The sequence below is a fragment of the Vidua chalybeata genome, chromosome 12, assembly GCF_026979565.1.
Source record: "Vidua chalybeata isolate OUT-0048 chromosome 12, bVidCha1 merged haplotype, whole genome shotgun sequence".
Classification (NCBI taxonomy): Eukaryota; Metazoa; Chordata; class Aves; order Passeriformes; family Viduidae; genus Vidua; species Vidua chalybeata.
In genome coordinates, this window is record NC_071541.1 from 13,283,905 (window position 1) to 13,303,071 (window position 19,167).

General features: G+C 49.2%; 1 protein-coding gene across 4 annotated transcripts; it reads left to right on the top strand.

The window, feature by feature from the left end:
• Positions 1 to 3,608: 3,608 nt before the first annotated feature.
• WNT5A (Wnt family member 5A) lies at positions 3,609 to 18,710 on the top strand. Of its 4 annotated transcripts, none has more exons than XM_053953977.1 (5): positions 3,609 to 4,574; positions 7,823 to 7,956; positions 9,083 to 9,348; positions 14,070 to 14,362; positions 15,857 to 18,710. In XM_053953977.1, the coding sequence occupies exons 1-5, from the start codon at positions 4,569 to 4,571 to the stop codon at positions 16,313 to 16,315; spliced, it is 1,158 nt and encodes a 385-aa protein (XP_053809952.1). In that variant the 5' UTR covers positions 3,609 to 4,568; the 3' UTR covers positions 16,316 to 18,710. The 4 variants fall into 4 exon arrangements, with proteins under 4 accessions (XP_053809952.1, XP_053809954.1, XP_053809950.1 ...); XM_053953979.1 differs by lacking the exon at positions 3,609 to 4,574 and adding an exon at positions 5,146 to 5,178; XM_053953975.1 differs by lacking the exon at positions 3,609 to 4,574 and adding an exon at positions 5,185 to 5,396.
• Positions 18,711 to 19,167: the final 457 nt, after the last annotated feature.

Sequence of the window (19,167 nt, forward strand, 5' to 3'; positions counted from 1 at the left end):
AAAAGATGGGAAAGGAACAGGGTGGGGTACATCCATACATGGACACAGATCCACACTTTTTTCTTTGTCTTCTAGTCTCTCAACTTGTCAAAGTCTGTTCGGAATTTAGGCAAGCTAGAAATACAGAATTATTTTCTAAAAAGAGAGTTTCCCATATTGTTTCTTGCCTCTATTGGATGAGGATTAGGAAAATAACACTTATTGCAAGATTTGGCATAAAATTATCATCTTTGGCATTTCTTTTGTAGTTTAGCCATCTTTTGGATGACCATCTTTTGGTGGTCTGTAGAAAAAAAGCAGCAGCATGTTTTTGGGAAAGAAAGTGGCCTTAAGAAAGTACATGTGTGATTTCAAGGCTGTTACATCTAAATCCCTAGGGGCTTGAAATAAAGTCATCCCTGGAGTAGATGGTCTGGTGGGCAGAGTGCTGTTCAAAGTGATGTGACATCTTTGCTCTGTCAAATGGGCATTATGGTACAACCCTCACCTAAAAAAGCAGATTCACTGCAATGACACCAAAGCAGCTGCACATGGGCTGTGCCTTCACAGTGGTTCAGTGTGAGATATGTCATAATTCCTATATTATATACTCAAACTCCATAATGAGCTAAAAAGACATATAGGAAAACACCTCCTTTCCTTGAAAGTTGTGTTTCCCCAACAGGTTCTTCATAATGAAAACCCTGCACTGGCCAAAGTGGAAAGATGTAAATCACATGTTCCAATGAACACAGGCGTGCAAGGTTTTGATGTGACTTTGATTGCTAAAATGCATTACTCTGCAGAAAAATGGCAGAAACACTTCAAAAAGACCAGAAATTATTTACTTCTGCCCTACAGAGAATTGCAGAGCTGTAACAGACCTAAATCTCTAAAATCCTACAGTGGGGCTTTCTGAAGTTCTGCTGTTTATGCATTTGACAATATCATCACACTTCTTATGACATTACTCTGAGAATTTATCTTTTTTTCCCCAGAAAACTCTTCGATGTTGGCAGTAAAGCCAGACAGATCAACTGTCTAGTTACATTTAGATCTCCATCACTAACAAACCTGGAAAACAAAACCTTGGGCAGCATGAATGCCTGTAACACTGTCAATACTTCTCCCTCCTGCCCCCTCTTGCTTCACCCAGCTGTTTTAAATAGTGAGGAGAAATTAAAATTCTTAAAGCCTTGCAGGATGTTTGGATTTCTGCCCTTTATTTCCACTTATATGCGCCATAGCTTGAAAATTTGCCTGTGATTTATAAATTCCCTCTTCAGTTCTCTTTTTAAAGGCAGCAACTAGGAATCCCGGCACAGAAAATGATCTGGTGTTGGCTTCCCCCTTTGCCAAGCTGCTGCTCACAGCCCTGCCCGTGTGGATCATCCCGGGCTTGGTGTTTTCCTGTGCCCGATGACATTATGCAATTACACAATGATAAACATCGTTCGGGAATACAAATGCGAGAGGTAAACAGCTCGGGGCTTTTTATTAGTTTATTCCAGGCGATCTTTCTTGTTTTACTGTGCAGCTCCTCCCCCTTTTACAGTTTTCTGCTATTCTTTACCAATTCTAGTGATTTGAGAAATGACCTTTAACCTACGCAGTTTGCAGACTCCTAAAGGGGATAATTGAAATGCCACAGTAAACCAAAGGCAATAAAATATTATTTACTGGGCATAAAACTAAGGTTGGTCTTCTTAAAGAAACGAACAGCCCTCTTATTCCTTCCCCCTCCCCGGACCTGGTGCTACACCTAATTTATAAATTCCTCACCCGGCGTCCCGAGGAACGAACAGCAGCCCGGGCAGTGAGGATTCCCAATGGAAAGGCTCTTTGGATATTAGAGAGTACAAAAAACTGCCGGGAGCGCTGCTGCGGCCCCGGGCCCCGCCGGGGCGCTCAGGTGTCGCAGAGTGCCGGGCTGATCCCCTGCCCACCGTGGGCCGAGGGGGCTCCGCGCCGCCCCGACGGGCTCCCGTTCCGCGCCCCGCGCTGCCGCCGCTCGGTCCCCAGCGCCGCGCCCCTCTCGGCGGCCCCTGCAGCGCGACTCCCCCCGGGCCGGCTCGGGGGGGAGCGGGGCCAGCCGGAGCAACCGAAGGGGCGCAGTGCCGAGGGGGAGCCGTGGCCATCGGGGCCCGCCGGGGGCAGCTGGCCCGTTCGGTCGCCGCTGGTGCCGCCGTAGGCTGCGCTTACCTGACGGGCAGCGCCCCGGCGGGGCGGACGAGCTCTTGGCTCGGGAGCAGGTGGGCAGCGGCAGGGGCTCGGGCCGGCCGGGATGTGCCTTTCCCCCCATCGGCCTCCTGAAGGGATTTTGTTCGCACTGGAATGGCTTTGAAGGAGTGAATGCATTTATTGATAGCGGAGCTGTTCTCGCAGCCTGGTTGGATTTCCCAGGGCTGCTTTGATAATGTGCCCCCTCCCCCGCGTCCCCTCGTGGACCCACAGTTGCAGACGGATACAGGGGAAATACTGCGGAGTTACGGCGTGGCTGGGGGAACGCTCCCATTTCCTGTGCTTCGGTGCACACGGGACGGGAGAGGTGCAATAAAAACCCGAGGGCTGCAGAGCGGGGAAAGAGCGGGGAGGTGCCAAGGGTCCGCGAAGCCCCTCTCCCCTGTAGCTCTCATTGGGTCTTACTTGATTTAATCCAAACAGTTTTGTCAACAACTTGCCGAATTTACAGCGCCAAAAAGCCGCTGCAGAAGGAGGAACACGAGCCGTCGAGCTCGCTCGGTCCCCTCTTTGGCAGGCGGCACACGCGGCCGCCTCCGCGCCTCGGAGCATGCGACAAGCAGGGCTTGTCACCGAGCAGCCCGGCGGGAATGCTGGGGCAGCCGCTCGGCGCGGCCATGTGCGCCGCACATTGTGTGCACATGTGTGCGAGGGGAGCGCCGCGGGGCCGGCCCGGCAGAGCCCGTGTGTGTATATGGGTGTACGTGGGTGTATGAGTGCGTACATGGGTGTACACGTGTGTACACAGGTTTACATGGGTGTACATGTGCGTATGTGGGTGTACACGTGTGTACACAGGTTTACATGGGTGTACATGTGCGTATGTGGGTGTACACGTGTGTACACAGGTTTACATGGGTGTACATGCGCGTATGTGGGTGTACACGTGTGTACACAGGTTTACATGCGCCCCCATCCCGGCCCAGGAGGAGCAGCCGGCGGTGCTGGAGGGGCCGTGCACCCCCGCACGCACCCCGCCGGCCGCGATGGGCGCACGGGGCAGCGCTTTGCGGGAAGTGTTTGCCCTCACGGGGCTTCACGCCGAGCTTGACCAGCGAGAACGGCCCGGTGATGCGGAACTCAGCGTGGCGGCCGGGCCGGGGACACGCACGGCGGGCGCTCGCCGCCCGTCCCGGGGCTGCGCGGGGTCCCGCTCGCTGCCGTACAGCTTTAAAATCCAGCCCCGTCTGCAATAGGCCGGCCCTGGGCGCATGCGCTGCCGAGAAAGTTTTCCAGCTGCCGTTGGCTCTCTTAACTTTTTTTTTTCTTTTCCTTCTTTTTTTTTTTTTTTTTTTTTTTTTCCTCTTTCGCAGTTTTAAGCAGCGGGGTGAAGAGGAGCGAGGGAGAGACGCGGGGGGAGCGGGGCCGGCTGCAGCGGGCGGGGGCAGAGCCCTACGGAGGAAGGGTCGGCTGCCGCGACGCCGCCTGCCCCGGCTTGCTCTCCCGCGTATCCCGCTCCCCGGCGCTGGGCGCCTCTGGCACCGATGGATTGGGGGAGCCGCAGCTCCTGAAGCCCGGACTGCTCCCCTCCCCCTGCCCCTGCTCGCCTTGCAGGATCAGTCGCCCCGTAAGACAGGCAAACGCGTGCACAGCCCCCCTCCCCCTTCCCGCTTGTGCAGAAACTTCTTTTTCTGTTTGGGCTTTTTCTTCTCAGTGTAAAATGGAGGGAGCCGGCCCCGGGATGGCTCTGCAGCGGCGGACCCCCGGCTCTGTACCGCCCAGCCTTTAAGCAAGTGAAGGGGGGCGGGCAGGGGAGAGTCCTGCACCCGCTCGGCTCCATCGTCCCCCTCTCGCGGGCCGGTCCGCGCCGAGCTGCGGAGGGGGCGGTCGGTGGCCCGAGCGCCGGCGGAGCCGGGTAGGAGCGCGGGGAGCCCCGCGGCGGCACCACCTGGGCTGGTGGGACGGATCGTCGCCCGCGGCGCTTTCGCTGCCGCTTGTGAAGATTTTTATTTGCTTCCGCACAATCACGCCCACGGGCGCTGTGTGCGTGTGTTGGGTTGGCTTTTTTTTTTTTTTTTTTTGGCTTTTTTTTTTTGGCTTTTTTTTTTTTTTTTTTTACGTCCTTCTTCTGCTCGTGGAAAGCCCTAATTACTGCGATTGCTGATGGACCTTGGAAAGAAGGCTGCACTGGTGCCCCGCTCCGCAGTCGGACACGCTCGGTTTGCGCCGGACAGGGCGGCCGCTCGCCCGCCGCCCCCCGCCAGCTCCGCGGGCCCCCGCGCTCCCCCGGCCGCGGCTCGGGACGATACCGCCCGGCTCCTGCGAGCCAGGATTTTACTTTCGTCTCGCCGTTTCTCCTCCTGCTCCGCTTGGATTACTTGGCTGCTCCCGCTCGGTGATCCCGCGCGATGGAGGTGAGTCCGCGCGGGGCGCGGGGGCTCCGCGCCGCAGGGGCCGCGGGCGCGCAGGGTGGGCTGCGCTCGGCGAGGTGCGGGGCCCCGGCGCGGGGCGGCCTCTCCTCCCCTCCTCGGCTACCGCCGGGTGCTCGTAACTCTCCGCTCTCACCCACCGCGGAGAGTTCTGCTCGCCACTTGGGAAAAGCTCTTGTACTGTCTGGTTTTCCTTCTCTTTTTAAATTTCCCCCCGAAGAGAAGCTGCCCGCGGCAGGGACACTTGCTGGGCTCTCTCTGCCCGCCGCGTCCCGGTGCATCTTTCTGGCAGCGGCTCCTAACGCGAGTTTAAAGACATCTTTCCAAACTTCCCAAACTTTCCCGAGGAGGATGGCTATGGAGGAGCCCAACGTCGGCGCTAATGGTGGCCTGTACCTTTAAGGAGAACTGGCTAGGGGCCAGCGGAGGACCCGGAGTCAGCCCCCCCCGCCCCCCTCCATTTAATTTTATTCTCAGTTTCTGGAGATTATCACTCTGCATCTGCAGCGGGTCCCGCCTGGGTCAGCGCGGAGGAGCGCGGCTCCTCGGGGTCCCCTCGGCGCTGCGAGGACTCCATGTTGGAAAGGCTGTTGGCTTTTTGTTGTTTGTTTGTTTTTAATTGTCAATTGTATGGTAAATGGGCTGCGCTCCGAGGGTCACGGGGAGTTCAGCGGGGCCGAGGAGCGAGGCTGTCCCCGGGCGCCGAGAGAAGGACACGATGTGCCTTCACCCCCGGGAAAACAACCCCTCTGCGCCTCCGGTGGGGAGAGCTGGGCCGGGACCCGACCAGTGCCTTTCTCTGCAAACGTGAGACGTGGTCTGGCTCCTCCAAATGGCTGTGAAGACGCAGCGGGGAGCAGGGGGCGGCCGGGGGGTCCCCGCGGAGCCGCTGCGCCTCCCGCGGTTTACAGCCCCCCGGAGCCGGGCTCTGGATGCCGCCTGCCCGCTGGTAGTGCTCCTAGAAAACCAGATGCCTTCGCAGGCTTTCCAGACACCCCGTGTAAAACAGGATCAGAGGCGATCCCGCGGTGCAGGATCTGTAAAAGCCTCTCTTTTCATCTCGGCAAGGAGCGCGGGCTCCGCATGGGGTGCGTTAAATACCAAAACCCAATCTCCGCGGCCCTACAAAGTTGAACACGGTGCCTCACACTCCCGATCTCCAGTGCTCCGTGCTGCTGGGCAGTCTGCCTTTTTTTTTTTTTATTTTCTTTTTTTTTTTTTCTTTTTTTTTTTTTTTTTTTTTTTTTTTTTTTTTTTTTTTGGTGTTGTTTCTGGTGGTACCTTCTCAGCTGCTGCGTGCAGAAGGGCCGGGCTCGCCCGCGGCCCCGGCCGCAGGTGCCTCCTCCGCCTCGCTGCTCGGCGCAGTGCGCGCAGCCGAGGAGGGCGATGGCAGCGGGGCTGGGGCGCGGAGGTGCCGTCGGAGGGGCAGAGCCGCCGGGCGAGGCCGCCCCCTGTTGGGAGCGGGCCGCCACCGCTCTCCGGGGCGCCGCCAGCGGCCCGGGGGCTCCGGCGCAGCGACGGCCGAGCTCGGGGGGCACCCGGGCCCTTGCAGCGGGACAGTGGCCTTTGACCCTGCCGACCGCGTCTTGCAGCGGGGACAGCGCTCCACTCCCGCCGCTGTCCCGGCCCCCCGCTCCCTCCGCGGCCGCCCGCCCTGCCGGGTAGCTCGGCGTGCCCGGGCTGACTGCTGGGCCGGGTTACTGCACAGTTGTCGGCGTCCCGCACGGGCACCGGCGTCTCCGACTTCCTCTGGGTTCGGGCACTTTCGTGGCGCTTCTTTGTTACTGTCATTATTTCAAGAAGTAACAAGATGAAAAGAGCCCAGCGCGTTGTGCGCTGCTGGGTTTCGCGGCTTGCCCCGCGCACACCTCGCTTCGCCTCGTCCCTCGCTCAGCGCGCCCTCGGCGTTCGCATCTTTGCCGGGACTGAGTCCCAGTGGGGCGGGCGGGCTCTTTCTGCTGCAGGAGACCGGCCCCCATTTACCCACCCCCAGCGGTGGGGACTTGGGGGGGCTCATCTGGCCCGGCAGGGGACGTTTAACCCGCACGGCGCGGGGAGGCTTCGCCCCCGGGCTGCAGCCCCGGAGCAGTGTCGGGGAGCAGCGCATGGGGGTCCCCACGCTGCGACAGCTTCCCCGCGTGTTCCCGGGCAGGTTCCGTGTCCGGCCCCGCTGCCAGCGCACCGCTCCTCCCGGCCCTTCGCAAACAGAAATAAATTAGAATTAAAAACACCTTCAATTCAGCGTTAAGGGCCTTTGCAGAATGAATAGGGAATAGGGAGCCCCCAAGTGTCGAAATGTCCTTTTTTTTTTTCCTTTTTTTTTTCTTTCTTTTTTTTTTTTTTTTTTTTTTTTTTCCTTCCGAGGGGAGGGGAAATAAACCCCGGGAATGGCTCTAGGGAGAGAGTGAGAGAGTCCCGTGTGAGGACCAGACGGTGATCGCGGGACCTGTCGGGGGAAGCGTTTGACTTCCAAGACGGCAGCCCGGTTGTTGTAGGGTCCGGGTCGGGACGCAGAGCTGCTCTTTATCGCTCCTGGTACCTCCCCGGGCCGGTTCCGGCCCTGGAGCTGCCGTCGGGGCAGTCACCGCGGGGCCAGCGCAGAGCTCGGGGCTGCCTCGGCGATCGCGGAGGGCGGGAGGCCCGAGGCTGTGCTGAGATGTTTTAGGGGACGACGGAGAAGGGCAAGGACCGGCCGCATCATCCTCGGGCGGGAGCCCTCGGGTCCCCCGCGGAACCGACCCCTCGAGGCACCGGTCCCCTTCCCTGTCGGGCTCGCTTTGCAAACCTGAAGGCGCCTTTAGCCACCCGTGAGCCTTTCGTGTCCCCGGCGCGGGCAGCGATGGGGTAATGCCCGGCCCGGGGCCCGCGGGTCGCTGTAGCCCCGGGGCAGCGGGGATGGGTCCTGTGTCCGGAGCAGCTGTTGCGCTTGGTCCCGTCCCGTCCCGTCCAGCGGCGGGCGGGGTGCGGGAGCGGCGGGGCCGGGGCAGAGGGACGGGCGGGCGCCCCGGGAAGGCGGTGTCCGCGGGGGGGTGGGGGCTGGCGGGGTGGGTTCTGCCCGGTGGAGCGGGAGCTGCGACGTGCCTGTGTCTGGCACCAGAGCCTCGGCGGGGAGAAGGGCCGGCGAGTCAGAGTCAAGTTAAAAGGGGCCCGGAGACTTCCGTTGTTTAAACTTGAATGCTCGAAAATGGTCTGAGAAGCAATAAACAATCTGATCCTTTTTCTCCCCCCTCTAGAAATCCAGTGCAGTATTAATCCACGGAGGTGCTGTGGGGACAGTTGGCAGTACAATGGCTTCTCAGTACCTCGTAGTGGCTCTGGCCGTTTTCTCCTCTTTTACCCAGGTTGTAATAGAAGCCAGCTCTTGGTGGTAAGCATCTCGTATCGACTTGGTTTTGAAAGGGGGTGTCAAGATTTGCTTGCTTCAATGTCTCTGTGCTTCTTCTGTACTTTGTTTCTGCGGGAGTGCGGCAGGAGCGAGGCAGCAGGGGAGACGTGTGCTGGTTGGAATATGTTGTGTAGGAAAAGGAACGGGTCTGTCGAATAAGGGTAAATGTGCAACATCTCGTCTTGTAAAACACAGTTTTTAGAATGGTGTCTGGTAGATTCTCTATGAATTTTATCATCTTTAAATTACTATAATTGTTTTTCTTTTAAAAGAGACATTTCAACTCCCTTACATTAAATGTTTTGCACGTACAAGAGAAAATGCTGATTTGCAAGGAAAATTTAATGTTTCAGTTTGAAGTTTTCTGTAACTGAAATGTTTACAAATATATTTCGTTACAAAGGAGTACGTTTAAATTCCTGCTTTGGCAACTTATCTGTTTAATGTACAATGCTGAGAGTTCTTGAAATAGGTGTTTCTCTGCTTTTTCCAGTGATGCTTTTTGGATTAATAGCTACTTTTAAATTGAAATATATCACATGAAAAGCACTTTAAGAATTAAGAAAACAAAGTTGATTTTGTTTAGAATGAATATACTTGCCTGTATATTTCTGTGTTGTCATTTGGAAGAAGCTAGACGTAGTCTGTAGGAAGTTTCTAACTTCTGGCTTGCTAAAGGTTTCCCTATTTGTTTATAGTAAATCAGGTTGAAAAACCCAGACTTAAATATAAAATATGTGTTAAAACAAATTGGGATTTGGAGAGCTTTTTACATTTTTGCTTTATTTATTTTCCTGGCAATTGTTTGGAGATTCTGTTTTTTTTACTGTGTCAATTTAAGCTGGTAAAAGACTGCCTAGATGCAAGTCTTCCAAGTCTGTGTCGTACTTCAGTCTCTAATGTATGGTGATAACCACATGGGTGGAAACTAGTAACTTCTGTCCTGTTCTTCAAACAAAAGATTCATATTTAAGTGTCTGGGGTTTTTCCTCACTTGTTAACAAAAGCAGGAGTTGTATACTCACGTATAAGATACAGTTCTGTCTGGGATTTATAGATTTTTATTTTGAAGTCTTCTGTTTATTAATGCAAATCTTTCTTTGTGCAGGTCTTTAGGGATGAACCCCATGAACCCCATGAACCCTGTTCAGATGTCAGAGGTGTATATTATAGGAGCCCAGCCACTATGTAGCCAGCTAGCAGGGCTTTCCCAAGGACAGAAGAAACTCTGCCAGTTGTATCAGGACCATATGCAGTTCATTGGAGAGGGTGCAAAGACGGGCATTAAGGAGTGCCAGTATCAATTCAGACATAGAAGATGGAATTGCAGCACTGTGGACAACAACTCTGTTTTTGGCAGAGTCATGCAGATAGGTAGGAAGCAACATCTTTATGATTAAACTCTTGTCTAAGGATATGTATGGCACACACTGTTCTGCACTTGAATCTCTTGCCAGGTTCTTACTGAGTACTGTATACAATCAAGTGTTTCTAAAAGTTGGCAAAGGAGCTGGATTATTTTTAGCTGGAGGTGATTTCCCACCACTGTCCAGCCATATGTCTTGGAAAACAAAGTAGGAATATATATTTGCATATGGGAACAGGGGAGAAAGGAAAATAAGGCCCTGCCCTGAAATCTCTTTTTTAGAAAACCTGAGACAAGACGAAGGCAACCTACAAGAATTAAAACCAGCAGTGTCTTGTAAAATTAAAGATGTCCATGTCTAGTTCCAAAGTTAGCAGCTGGATAATAAATCGCTCTTGGTCCAGAGGTTAACTGAAAATTGCTGCTCTGCCGATTAGTGTTTACAGGCAATTCCTCCTTGCTTATTTCCAGATACAGTATTTTTTTTTCTTTTTTTAAGGAAAACAGATTTTTTTTTTAAATTGCTGTAGCAGGGTAATTTTCATGAGATCAGTTCTATCATGGTAAAATGTGTGATTGTCCTTGTAACTGACATTTAATGTAATCACGTTGCTGGTAAGAGACAGCTTCTTGTTTAACATCTTATCACAATTTGGTGGACACCCAACCCTTCCCCTATCAGATCCTCTTTGAAATTGCCTTCTCCAGTGCTCATGTGCTGCCTGCCTTTCTTGGCATTTAAGGACCATTTAGTATTTTAAAGTCCTTGGCAAAATTTTAACCAGTCCTGTTAAACGGGGTCCATGGTGAAACGTTCCTCTGACTTTCTCAAGTCAGATTGCTGATTTTGTGTAATCAACTGAAAACCACCTACTTTTCTGGGTGACACTTGTGAACTTCTAAGTAGAGAGTGGTACACTGGCAAACGCAGCACTGCTTTTTAGTTGGAGTTGTAATGTAAAGCTTTTATGGCCCTGTTTTTCTGTTCTGCTTTAGAAAAAGTTTTAAAATCAGTCTCAATCTAGGTTTGTTTGTTAATGGACTGACTTCAGTTAAAGTTGAAGGAATTCACATTTGGTCTCCCAGTTTTTGTTAAAAGAAGTTTTTATTTGGAGATTGTCAGACAAATAGAAAAAATCTATTGCATGAAAGTATTGAATTGGAGCATTTGATTTTAGATAAACAACCTTCCCTAGGCTTTTTAAAGCACAGTATTAACCCTCCATAGAGTTTGGGTTTTTTTTTTTTACCTTACCCAAGCAAAAGTCTAAAAACATGAAAGCAAGCTTCTTCTGTACACTTCTCTGTTCTAGTAATCTAAAAAATGTTAGAAAATTAATTAGGCATTCATCCTTCAGCCCTTATTTATTATCCAAGTAAGTGAAAATTAGCTCAGGGGGACTGTTGGTGTGAAGGAGTGTACAGGATGGGGCCCATGATTTGTGGTGTCTGTCTCTGGAATCGATATTTCTTCTGCCCTCCCCAAGTATGACAGATCTATTTAAAGGTGGTTCCTTTCAAGTTAAATAACTTTGCCGCACCCTTTTGCTGGATATGACTGTATTAGCTGATGTCTACACAGCAATTCATCATGTAATTAAGCCACTTATTCTAATTGCAGATGGAAGCAAGGTTAATAGCCATATTCAGGAGTTAGAGCATGAAGAGTATATTCACTGAGAGCAAGGAAGGAGGTGTAGCAGTTGTAGTATTTCACGCTGACCCTCAGTAATGACCAGTTGGTGTTCCTCTGTGTGGAGGGAAAAGTGGACACTTTCAGAGCCTGATTCCATTGACTTCAGCCTGCCATGCCCTGTGTGATGGGCTGTCAGATACCCCTTGCTCCCAGCAGTGCAGGAGGTGCAGGCTCTGAGTGCCCATTGTTTGGGAGATTTTGCCACGTGCCCTTGGTTGCGCCCCAGAGAGTTCCCAGGCACGGCACTGCCCGCCGGCACAGCCACGGCCCCGTGTGTCAATGGACAGTCTTTCTTCCAGGATTTGCCCTGCAGTTAGCTAAAGCTGTACAAATAAACCTGCCGTTGGGTTTGGAAACTTGCTCTGTGGCTTATTGAACTGTAAAATTTTAGGGCCTGTGTTCTGCACTGCTCTCCTTGGGTGCTGGTTCCCAGGTCAGGCCACGGTGCTCACTGCCATCTCCTGGCTTTGTGGCCAGCCCTGTGCAGGCTGCACGTGGGCTTTGCACACACAGCTAAGTGCTAACAGGAAACAAAATCACTGGATCCTCCCCCTACAGCTCCGTGTGGTTGGAGTCCAGTTTATTCTGCCTTCAGCCTGATGCTGAATGCTTTTAAAATGCAAGACAAAGAACATTTTGTATCTTATGTTCAGGTATTAAAAAAAAAAAAGGTTCTGTTCTTGCAGACTTATTCAGATCAAGTGTAAAGCTCAGTGCGTTGCTCTGTGGGTGGCTTCCTACAGTGTGTGTATATTGAACAGTTCCATTTCTATGTTTTATATATATGGGAGAGAGGGGACTCGAACGTGTTTGGAATGTGTGTTTGCTTGCCATGGCTACAATAGAGAGAAATCCTGGACTGTGGGAAAAGACAGATATGTTTGACAGTGAAGGAAAGCACAGTTGTGCCTAAAGACTGAAAAAAGAAGGAAAAAAAAAGAAATCTCAGAGTAACTCATCCGTGTGGAGCCATCATTCTTAATGTGTTTTTGGGGTCAATGACTTGAAGCAGTGTTGGCTTGAAGTGTACTTCAGCAGCTGATGCTATTTTATAATTTGCCTAAATGTTCAAGGAGGGAACTTGCAGGGCAACTCTCCTTTCTGTACCCAAGCCTTTCCTTCTCCTTCCCACTGAGAGTTAAGTTCTTTAAAATTTGTTCCAGATTAATAATGAAAACTAGTCAAAAATAGTCAGCTTTATGACTTTAAATCCCGCAATAAGTGGCAGAGGTAACCATGTGAAAGCATGAGTTAACTAAACATGCAAAAGAACAAAAATGGAATGGAAGAGGCGAGTCCTGTGGTCCAAAGCAGACCACGTTCCTTTCCTCTCAATATAGTGGAAATTTTGCTTAAGGAATTAATCCAAAAATGTGTGTTACAGAGCAAATGGGAACATTAAAATCTGTATGAGGTTCCCTCTGCTATAGTTTGCAGTAGATGCAAGGCTTAAGTCACCACATAAAGCCAATGGTTTTTAACTGAAAATGCTACTCCTGTAACCCTTTATACCCACAATTCATACTTCCAAGAGCAGGTGTCTGTGAGTATAGACCATTGTAAGGTAGCAAAGTGCTTCTGATCTTTCTTAAGTCTCATCTTTCCTAACATAAGATTTCTGATTTTTCCCATTTAAACTCAGCATCTATTACTAAAATTAATCCAATGGATGACATCTGTTGTATTAACAAAGCTGCTCTGATCATGGTGTCATCTTGATGTTAAATATGAACCAGACTTCAAATTATATATGTTTCAGAAGTGCTTGAAAGCTCCTATTAGATTTGACCTGTCATGATACATCTTTTACAAAGAGATTTTGCCTAAAAATGTTGCTGTCTAAATATACGTGACTTGCCCAAAACATGGCCTCTTAACATCCTAGTTTTTCAAAGGCCTATGATGTTCCCTAAGTAAAATCACGTAAAATCAAGATTAAAAGCTAGCTTGATGTATTGATTAGACTAAAGATTAGGAATAAGACTTAAGTCATATAAACAAAAAAAAAATATTTAGTCTATTCTTAGTCATTCTGAGAATCTTTCTTGGAAGCGACCCATTGGGATGCTGTCTCTTAAGGAGAAAAACAAACTTCGAGTGTTGCACTCCGGTGCAAGTTTTGTGTTTGTTTATCTGCAAGCTTTGCTGGTTGTACTCAGAACTTTTGGCACTCTTGGAAAAGTGATTGGGGAAGTCAGACACTTAGTGAGGTGGGATCCAATACTGTCAATAGGATGGTATGTGGCTATGTCTTACATTATGGGTATCGTAACTTTTTCTTAACGAAAGTTGGAAACTTGAGGTTTTCCATTTCCATTTAAGGGCACCAGATGCAGGAGAAAACCTTCAAGGCCACCTCGTGCCAAGGGTTTTTTCTTGCCTGTAATTTGTAAAAATGATTGTCCATGGGCTCCCTTGCCATATTCACAATAGCTGAAGTGGTGGATAATAACCAGCACAGGTTGTTGTTAGTTTTATATAGTCTCCTCCAGAAGTGTCTGGCTAATGTGTAGGGTGAAAAGTTGTGTGTTATTCTGCTGCGCGTTTCTTTTGATACTAGGAGACTTCGTAAATTGCTTGAACTTTAAATAAATTGGAATAAGTGGGCGAAGTGCATCAATCACGTTTGAGAAGTAGTAATTTAAGAACCAGACTTTTAAAAGTTGTATTTAACATCTCTTTCTTCTGATGGGCAGGGAGCCTGTTACCCTTCCCTCCCCTCACATGCAGGCATGGCTGCTTTGGCCTCGCTGGCCTCATGGCCCTGACCCACCTCTACTCTGCACTTTCATCCAGGCATTCACCAGCCTGAAAGAGAAGTGATTTCTGCTCTTGACAAACCGTGGGTGCTCACATGGCTTGGGTTGGCTTGGTTCTTTCAGAGTGAGGATGTTTTGGGCAGCGTGGTTCAGGGTTACTCTCCTTTTTACCGTGCCAGTGAACTTGGTGGCTCTGGAGAGCCTTTGTCCTCCTGGCCCATCAGCGGGCTGGGAGTGGTGGCTGTCCCCTAACCCCGCTTGTGTCTCTGTGCAGGCAGCCGGGAGACGGCGTTCACCTACGCGGTGAGCGCGGCCGGCGTGGTCAACGCCATGAGCCGCGCCTGCCGGGAGGGCGAGCTGTCCTCCTGCGGCTGCAGCCGCGCCGCACGGCCCAAGGACCTGCCCCGGGACTGGCTGTGGGGCGGCTGCGGGGACAACATCGAGTACGGATATCGCTTCGCCAAGGAGTTCGTGGACGCGCGCGAGCGCGAGCGAGTTTACCAGCGAGGCTCCTACGAGAGCGCCCGTATCTTGATGAACCTGCACAACAACGAGGCCGGCAGAAGAGTGAGTGTCTGCAGCACAGTGTGTCCCTCCACGCTCCTCCTCATCCCTTCTTTTTGGGAAACACATGGTTCAGCAGGGCACAGAGCAGCCCCATGGCTTGTCTTCGTTTTGATGCACAAAACAAGAAAATGGCAAATACAGGTTGTGGATGGGTGGGGAGTGCATGAGTTGGTGTTGTTTTTGGTTGTATGACAGTCCTGTTGCTTTCCTCATGGGGGACCAAAGCGTGTTGTGTTTCCCTCTGTATTGTTTCATGACAAGTGCCCTGCTAGCTGTATATTCTCCATAGAACAGAATTTTATTAGTTGGTATTTCCAAGCAGGACAGTGTGTGTTGGAAGGAAGAGGGGTGTGCTGGGCTTCCCAGGCTGGAATTGTGCCACAGGATTGTTCTCACTTTTTTTCTTTGCCTGGTTTAAGAGTATGTGAAAAGCTGCTCTATGCTATTAGAAAACATGGTCTTCTGTGGTTGACATGTCTTCATGGTTTCTTTAATCTCAAAAATGCTTTAAATGAATGGGTGTAAACTTTTTTAATAGTCTGAATATGAAGAGCCAAAATCATTATTTTCCTACAGCTTGAAGTGCCAGCAATAGTCAGCTGAGACTTTGTACTTGTGTTCTAAGGTGAAGAAGGATGAAAGATAATCAAAAATTAATAGTATTTAAATGTAAGAGGAGGGTGTCTGAAAGCAATGGACAGGCCAATTACTATTAGCAAGAAGAAAAATGACGCTTTCACAGTTGCTTACGGAGATTTGAGGAGTTTTTTCCTTCCTCAGCCTCATCTTTGCTGTGCCATTTGGCAGTGTTAAGACTCTGTAACTGCTGGGTGGAAGCTGTCTACAGTATCATCTAATGTGTCAGACCCCAGGATTTTTGGGACAGTGTCAACACTGACTCTTATTTTATTTGTACAGGGCAAATGACTGAGGTTTCCCTGCCAAAGCTTTGTAAAGAGGATATTGCTATGTAGCTCTGACTCCCACCCATAGGTGTTTGGGGGTTTCTTCTTGGATGAAGTCTCTCTTCCAGAGCAGTATTTGGGATAGGAGGAGGATGCCGAGCCAAAAGTAGACAATCAGCTGCAGCTGAGCCAGGAGCAAGAGGAATCTTAACTCTTTCTCTAATTGCAGCCTCAAGCAGAGATCAATAGGGAGCGTAACTCAGATAGAAAATAAGGGGATGTTTTACATTTCTCAATGAAACAGCAAAATCCTTTGCTGGCGTGAGAGCAAATTCCTAAGATTTGAGTGCAGCCTGAGTGCTGCTGCTGTCTGGGCTGTGTGTGCTGTTGTGGCTGTCTCCGTTGTGGGGAGAGGCTGGTGAGACTCTCCTCCTCCTCCTGGCTCTTCGGGGTGCTGGGGAAGCATGGTTGTGTCAGCTGATTTGTCCTTCGGGAATATGACAGAGGGCAGGAGATGAGGGGTATAAATGCTCTCACAGCCATGCTAGTCTTTGATCACGGTTCTTGCTTCTCTCCCCGACTCCTGCAGACGGTGTACAACCTGGCCGACGTGGCCTGTAAGTGCCACGGCGTCTCCGGCTCCTGCAGCCTGAAGACCTGCTGGCTGCAGCTCGCCGATTTCCGCAAGGTGGGCGATGCCCTGAAGGAGAAATACGACAGCGCCGCCGCCATGAAGCTCAACAGCCGGGGGAAGCTGGTGCAGGTGAACAGCCGCTTCAACGCCCCCACCATCCACGACCTGGTGTACATCGACCCCAGCCCCGACTACTGCGTGCGCAACGAGAGCACCGGCTCCCTGGGCACCCAGGGCCGCCTGTGCAATAAGACCTCGGAGGGCATGGACGGCTGTGAACTCATGTGCTGCGGCCGGGGCTACGACCAGTTCAAGACGGTGCAGCGAGAGCGCTGCCACTGCAAGTTCCACTGGTGCTGCTACGTGAAATGCAAGTTGTGCACAGAGATCGTGGACCAGTTTGTGTGCAAATAGGGCACGGACGAGGTGGGAGGAACTGCAGCCGCCTGCCAGCAAGGGGTGCAGGCCCCTCTCCCTTTCTGCAGGACTATCTCCACTTTATTTATAGAGTCCAAGGAGTTTTCGTCTTCTTTTAAGAAAATAAAAAAAAAAAAAAAGAAAATAAAAAAAGGGCGGGGAAGGAAAAAAAAAAGAGAAAGAAAAAAGAAAAAATTATAAAGGTTGCAAAGAGAAGTGCCTGGAAACCCTCTCTGCGTCCATCCCAGAACTGTGTGAGGCTTATATTTTTTGGCAATAATGGGGGAGAATCTGAGAATATTTATTTTACAAAGTTAAAAAAAAAATAATTGACTTTTCTTACAAACAATAGAGTAGTTTGAGGGGAAAAGCTGACATATCCTAATTTAGATCCATGGAACGTAATACTTGTGCAGTAGACAGAGCAACCACGTAATGTGCTTGGGATGTTAGAACAATCCTTATGGATGTGAGAAACACACAGACCTGTTCATGACTTTTAGGTTCAGACACTAGAAGTTCCTAGAGTAGGGTGTATAAAGCTGTTCAGTGCATGTAGGGCTCTGTAAATAAGGGGTATGTTCATCACAAGGTGTGGTGTCGGTTGTCCGCCAAGGGTCAGCGGAGGGCAAAGAGCAAAGGATCAGAAAGGCTTCAACTGCGCTATCCCTGAGTCATGGGGGCTGGTTCCAGAACCAAGCAAGACAGGAAAAAAAACAAGAAAAAAAATCTGCCTTGGTGAATAATAAAGATATTCTTCAAGGCAGAGCTTGGCCTCATCAGCTAATTGTGACGTTCGAGTGTCTCATGTGCCGGAGCAGCGCTTCCCTGCTGCCAGGTGTGGAGCAGCCCGGGGCAGGCTGCCCGGAGCACTGGAGCTGGGCAATGCTTACAAACAGCTTTGCTTTCCCAGCCTGGAAAGCCCATGGAAAGAAGAGTTCCCCAAATTTGAAAATGCCTTAAAATGGTGTAATAGCTGGCTGTCTTTCAAAACACAGCTTGACAAATAACTCCTCTAATTTTATGTGAGAAAATAAATCATTAGATATCCGCTCTTGGAATGACTGATTTTTATTCTTTTTGCAGATTTTGGGAACGCTTTCACTCAAGGAGACAGTAGTTTCATATTTTAATAACATTAACTGACTATTATAGTTCAATGAAACATTGCAGCGATACCAAATTTATCATCCTATGTCTTTAATACACATGCTTTAGATAATATTCTGCAAATATACACTACAACTGTTCAGACTATACTCGAGCAGTTACATATATATGGGAGAACTGTGGTCTCTGGTGTCTGATACTTCAAAGCTTTTTGTACATATATATTTTAATGATTTAGAAAGAAATAAAACATCTAAATTAAAGGGGCAGTTCATCCCTTATTTTCTTTTTCAGATCTCTTCAGGTGTTTAGATTGATTCTAAGCTTTTAGTGGGTTTTTATTTTTAATTATTATTTTTTAAGAACTTTTAACGTTCAGAAGTTTTAAGGATAATCACAAAGAAGTAAGCCTCTTCCCAATTTCAGGACTTCCTTGGGTGGTTGGTAGAGGCAGCACTCTGCACTTGAATTGATACCAGTCTGGAGATCACTTCTATTCCACTCTTACATTAAGGGCATTATTAATTATTGCTGAGAGGAGACACCTTCCAACTCCAAAATGTGCTGCATTTGGCCCTTGCTTTTCAGTTTTTGAACGGAGAATTGTTATTTGTCAAACAATATGTGTTCCCCCCACGCTGTGTAGTTACACAGGATTTCATCTTTGGTTCAGATGCCCCTTTCCAACTCAGTCCCATCCTACAAGTTAAAGAAAATGGTTTTGCAGATACCAAGTGAGGAATACCTTTCACTTTAGCCTAGTTGTACTAAAGCCTTGACTTTCACAAGCCTTTAAGCTGTATCATTAAATTCATCTTGATCATTTATCAGCTTCTTAATGGCGCTTTATTGCTCTTAATTTATTGTACAAGGACATATTTACCCCTCATCTTCAGATGTTTGCAAAGAATATCTTTAAAGTAAGAGAAATAAATAAAGCACTAATTCATTGAATATGTCACTTTGGTTTTTATTGTACAAAAACCATGATCTTTGTTTTTTTCATTTGCTGAATCACCTCATGTTCCTTTTTAGTGACTTCTGTCTGAGCAGAATTGAATCTCATGATCCTAGCTATTAAAACCCTATTTAATGTAAAATATTTTACTTGTCATTCAGATATGTAAATCTTCTATGTCCTTTCCTCTGTTCTGTACATTTAATGTACATATTTCTGTCTTGTGTGATTTGTATATTTCACTGGTTAAAAAAAAAAAAAGAAAGGATTATGCCATAATTGAAGATAGACTATAAAAATAAAACTTTGGTTGTATATTGGGAAGTGGTTTTAATTATCTTTCAGAGGAGGGTTTGTTAAGACAATGAGCAGAGTTGATTTTTAAATTTATTACATGGTAAAACAGGGAAGTGTTTGTTGGCCAAACATACAAAGTACATTTTGAAGTTTTGTTTCAATATTAAGAAAACTTACAGATAGAAGGGGAAGACTCCTAAAGTAGAAGGAGGAAAAACCCAAAACCAAAAACAACACCAAAAATCCACTCAGAAACTGTGACTGTGAGCTAGGCAGCATTTTAGAGATGAGCAACTACTAAATTGCCAGTGGAGAGGGACCTGGGTTGTTACTTGTGCACTTACAGCTTCCAGGGCTGCTTCAGGGATTTTGGGGCAGCTGCTTTCAGTAATGCCAGTGAGGGCAGCAGGATCCTGGAGTGAGCAAAGAGGAAAAGCCCTGGCACTGGGTTGTGTGCTCTGGATGTTCAGGGGGTGGTTCCCCC

Bases quoted from the DNA above. Each gene is read 5' to 3' on its own strand.
- WNT5A (XM_053953975.1), top strand. From the start codon at position 5,220: ATGGTAAATGGGCTGCGCTCCGAGGGTCACGGGGAGTTCAGCGGGGCC. The intron at 7,957-9,082 runs GTAAGCATCTCG...TTCTTTGTGCAG, and splicing joins ATAGAAGCCAGCTCTTGGTG to GTCTTTAGGGATGAACCCCA. The intron at 14,363-15,856 runs GTGAGTGTCTGC...CGACTCCTGCAG, and splicing joins ACAACGAGGCCGGCAGAAGA to ACGGTGTACAACCTGGCCGA.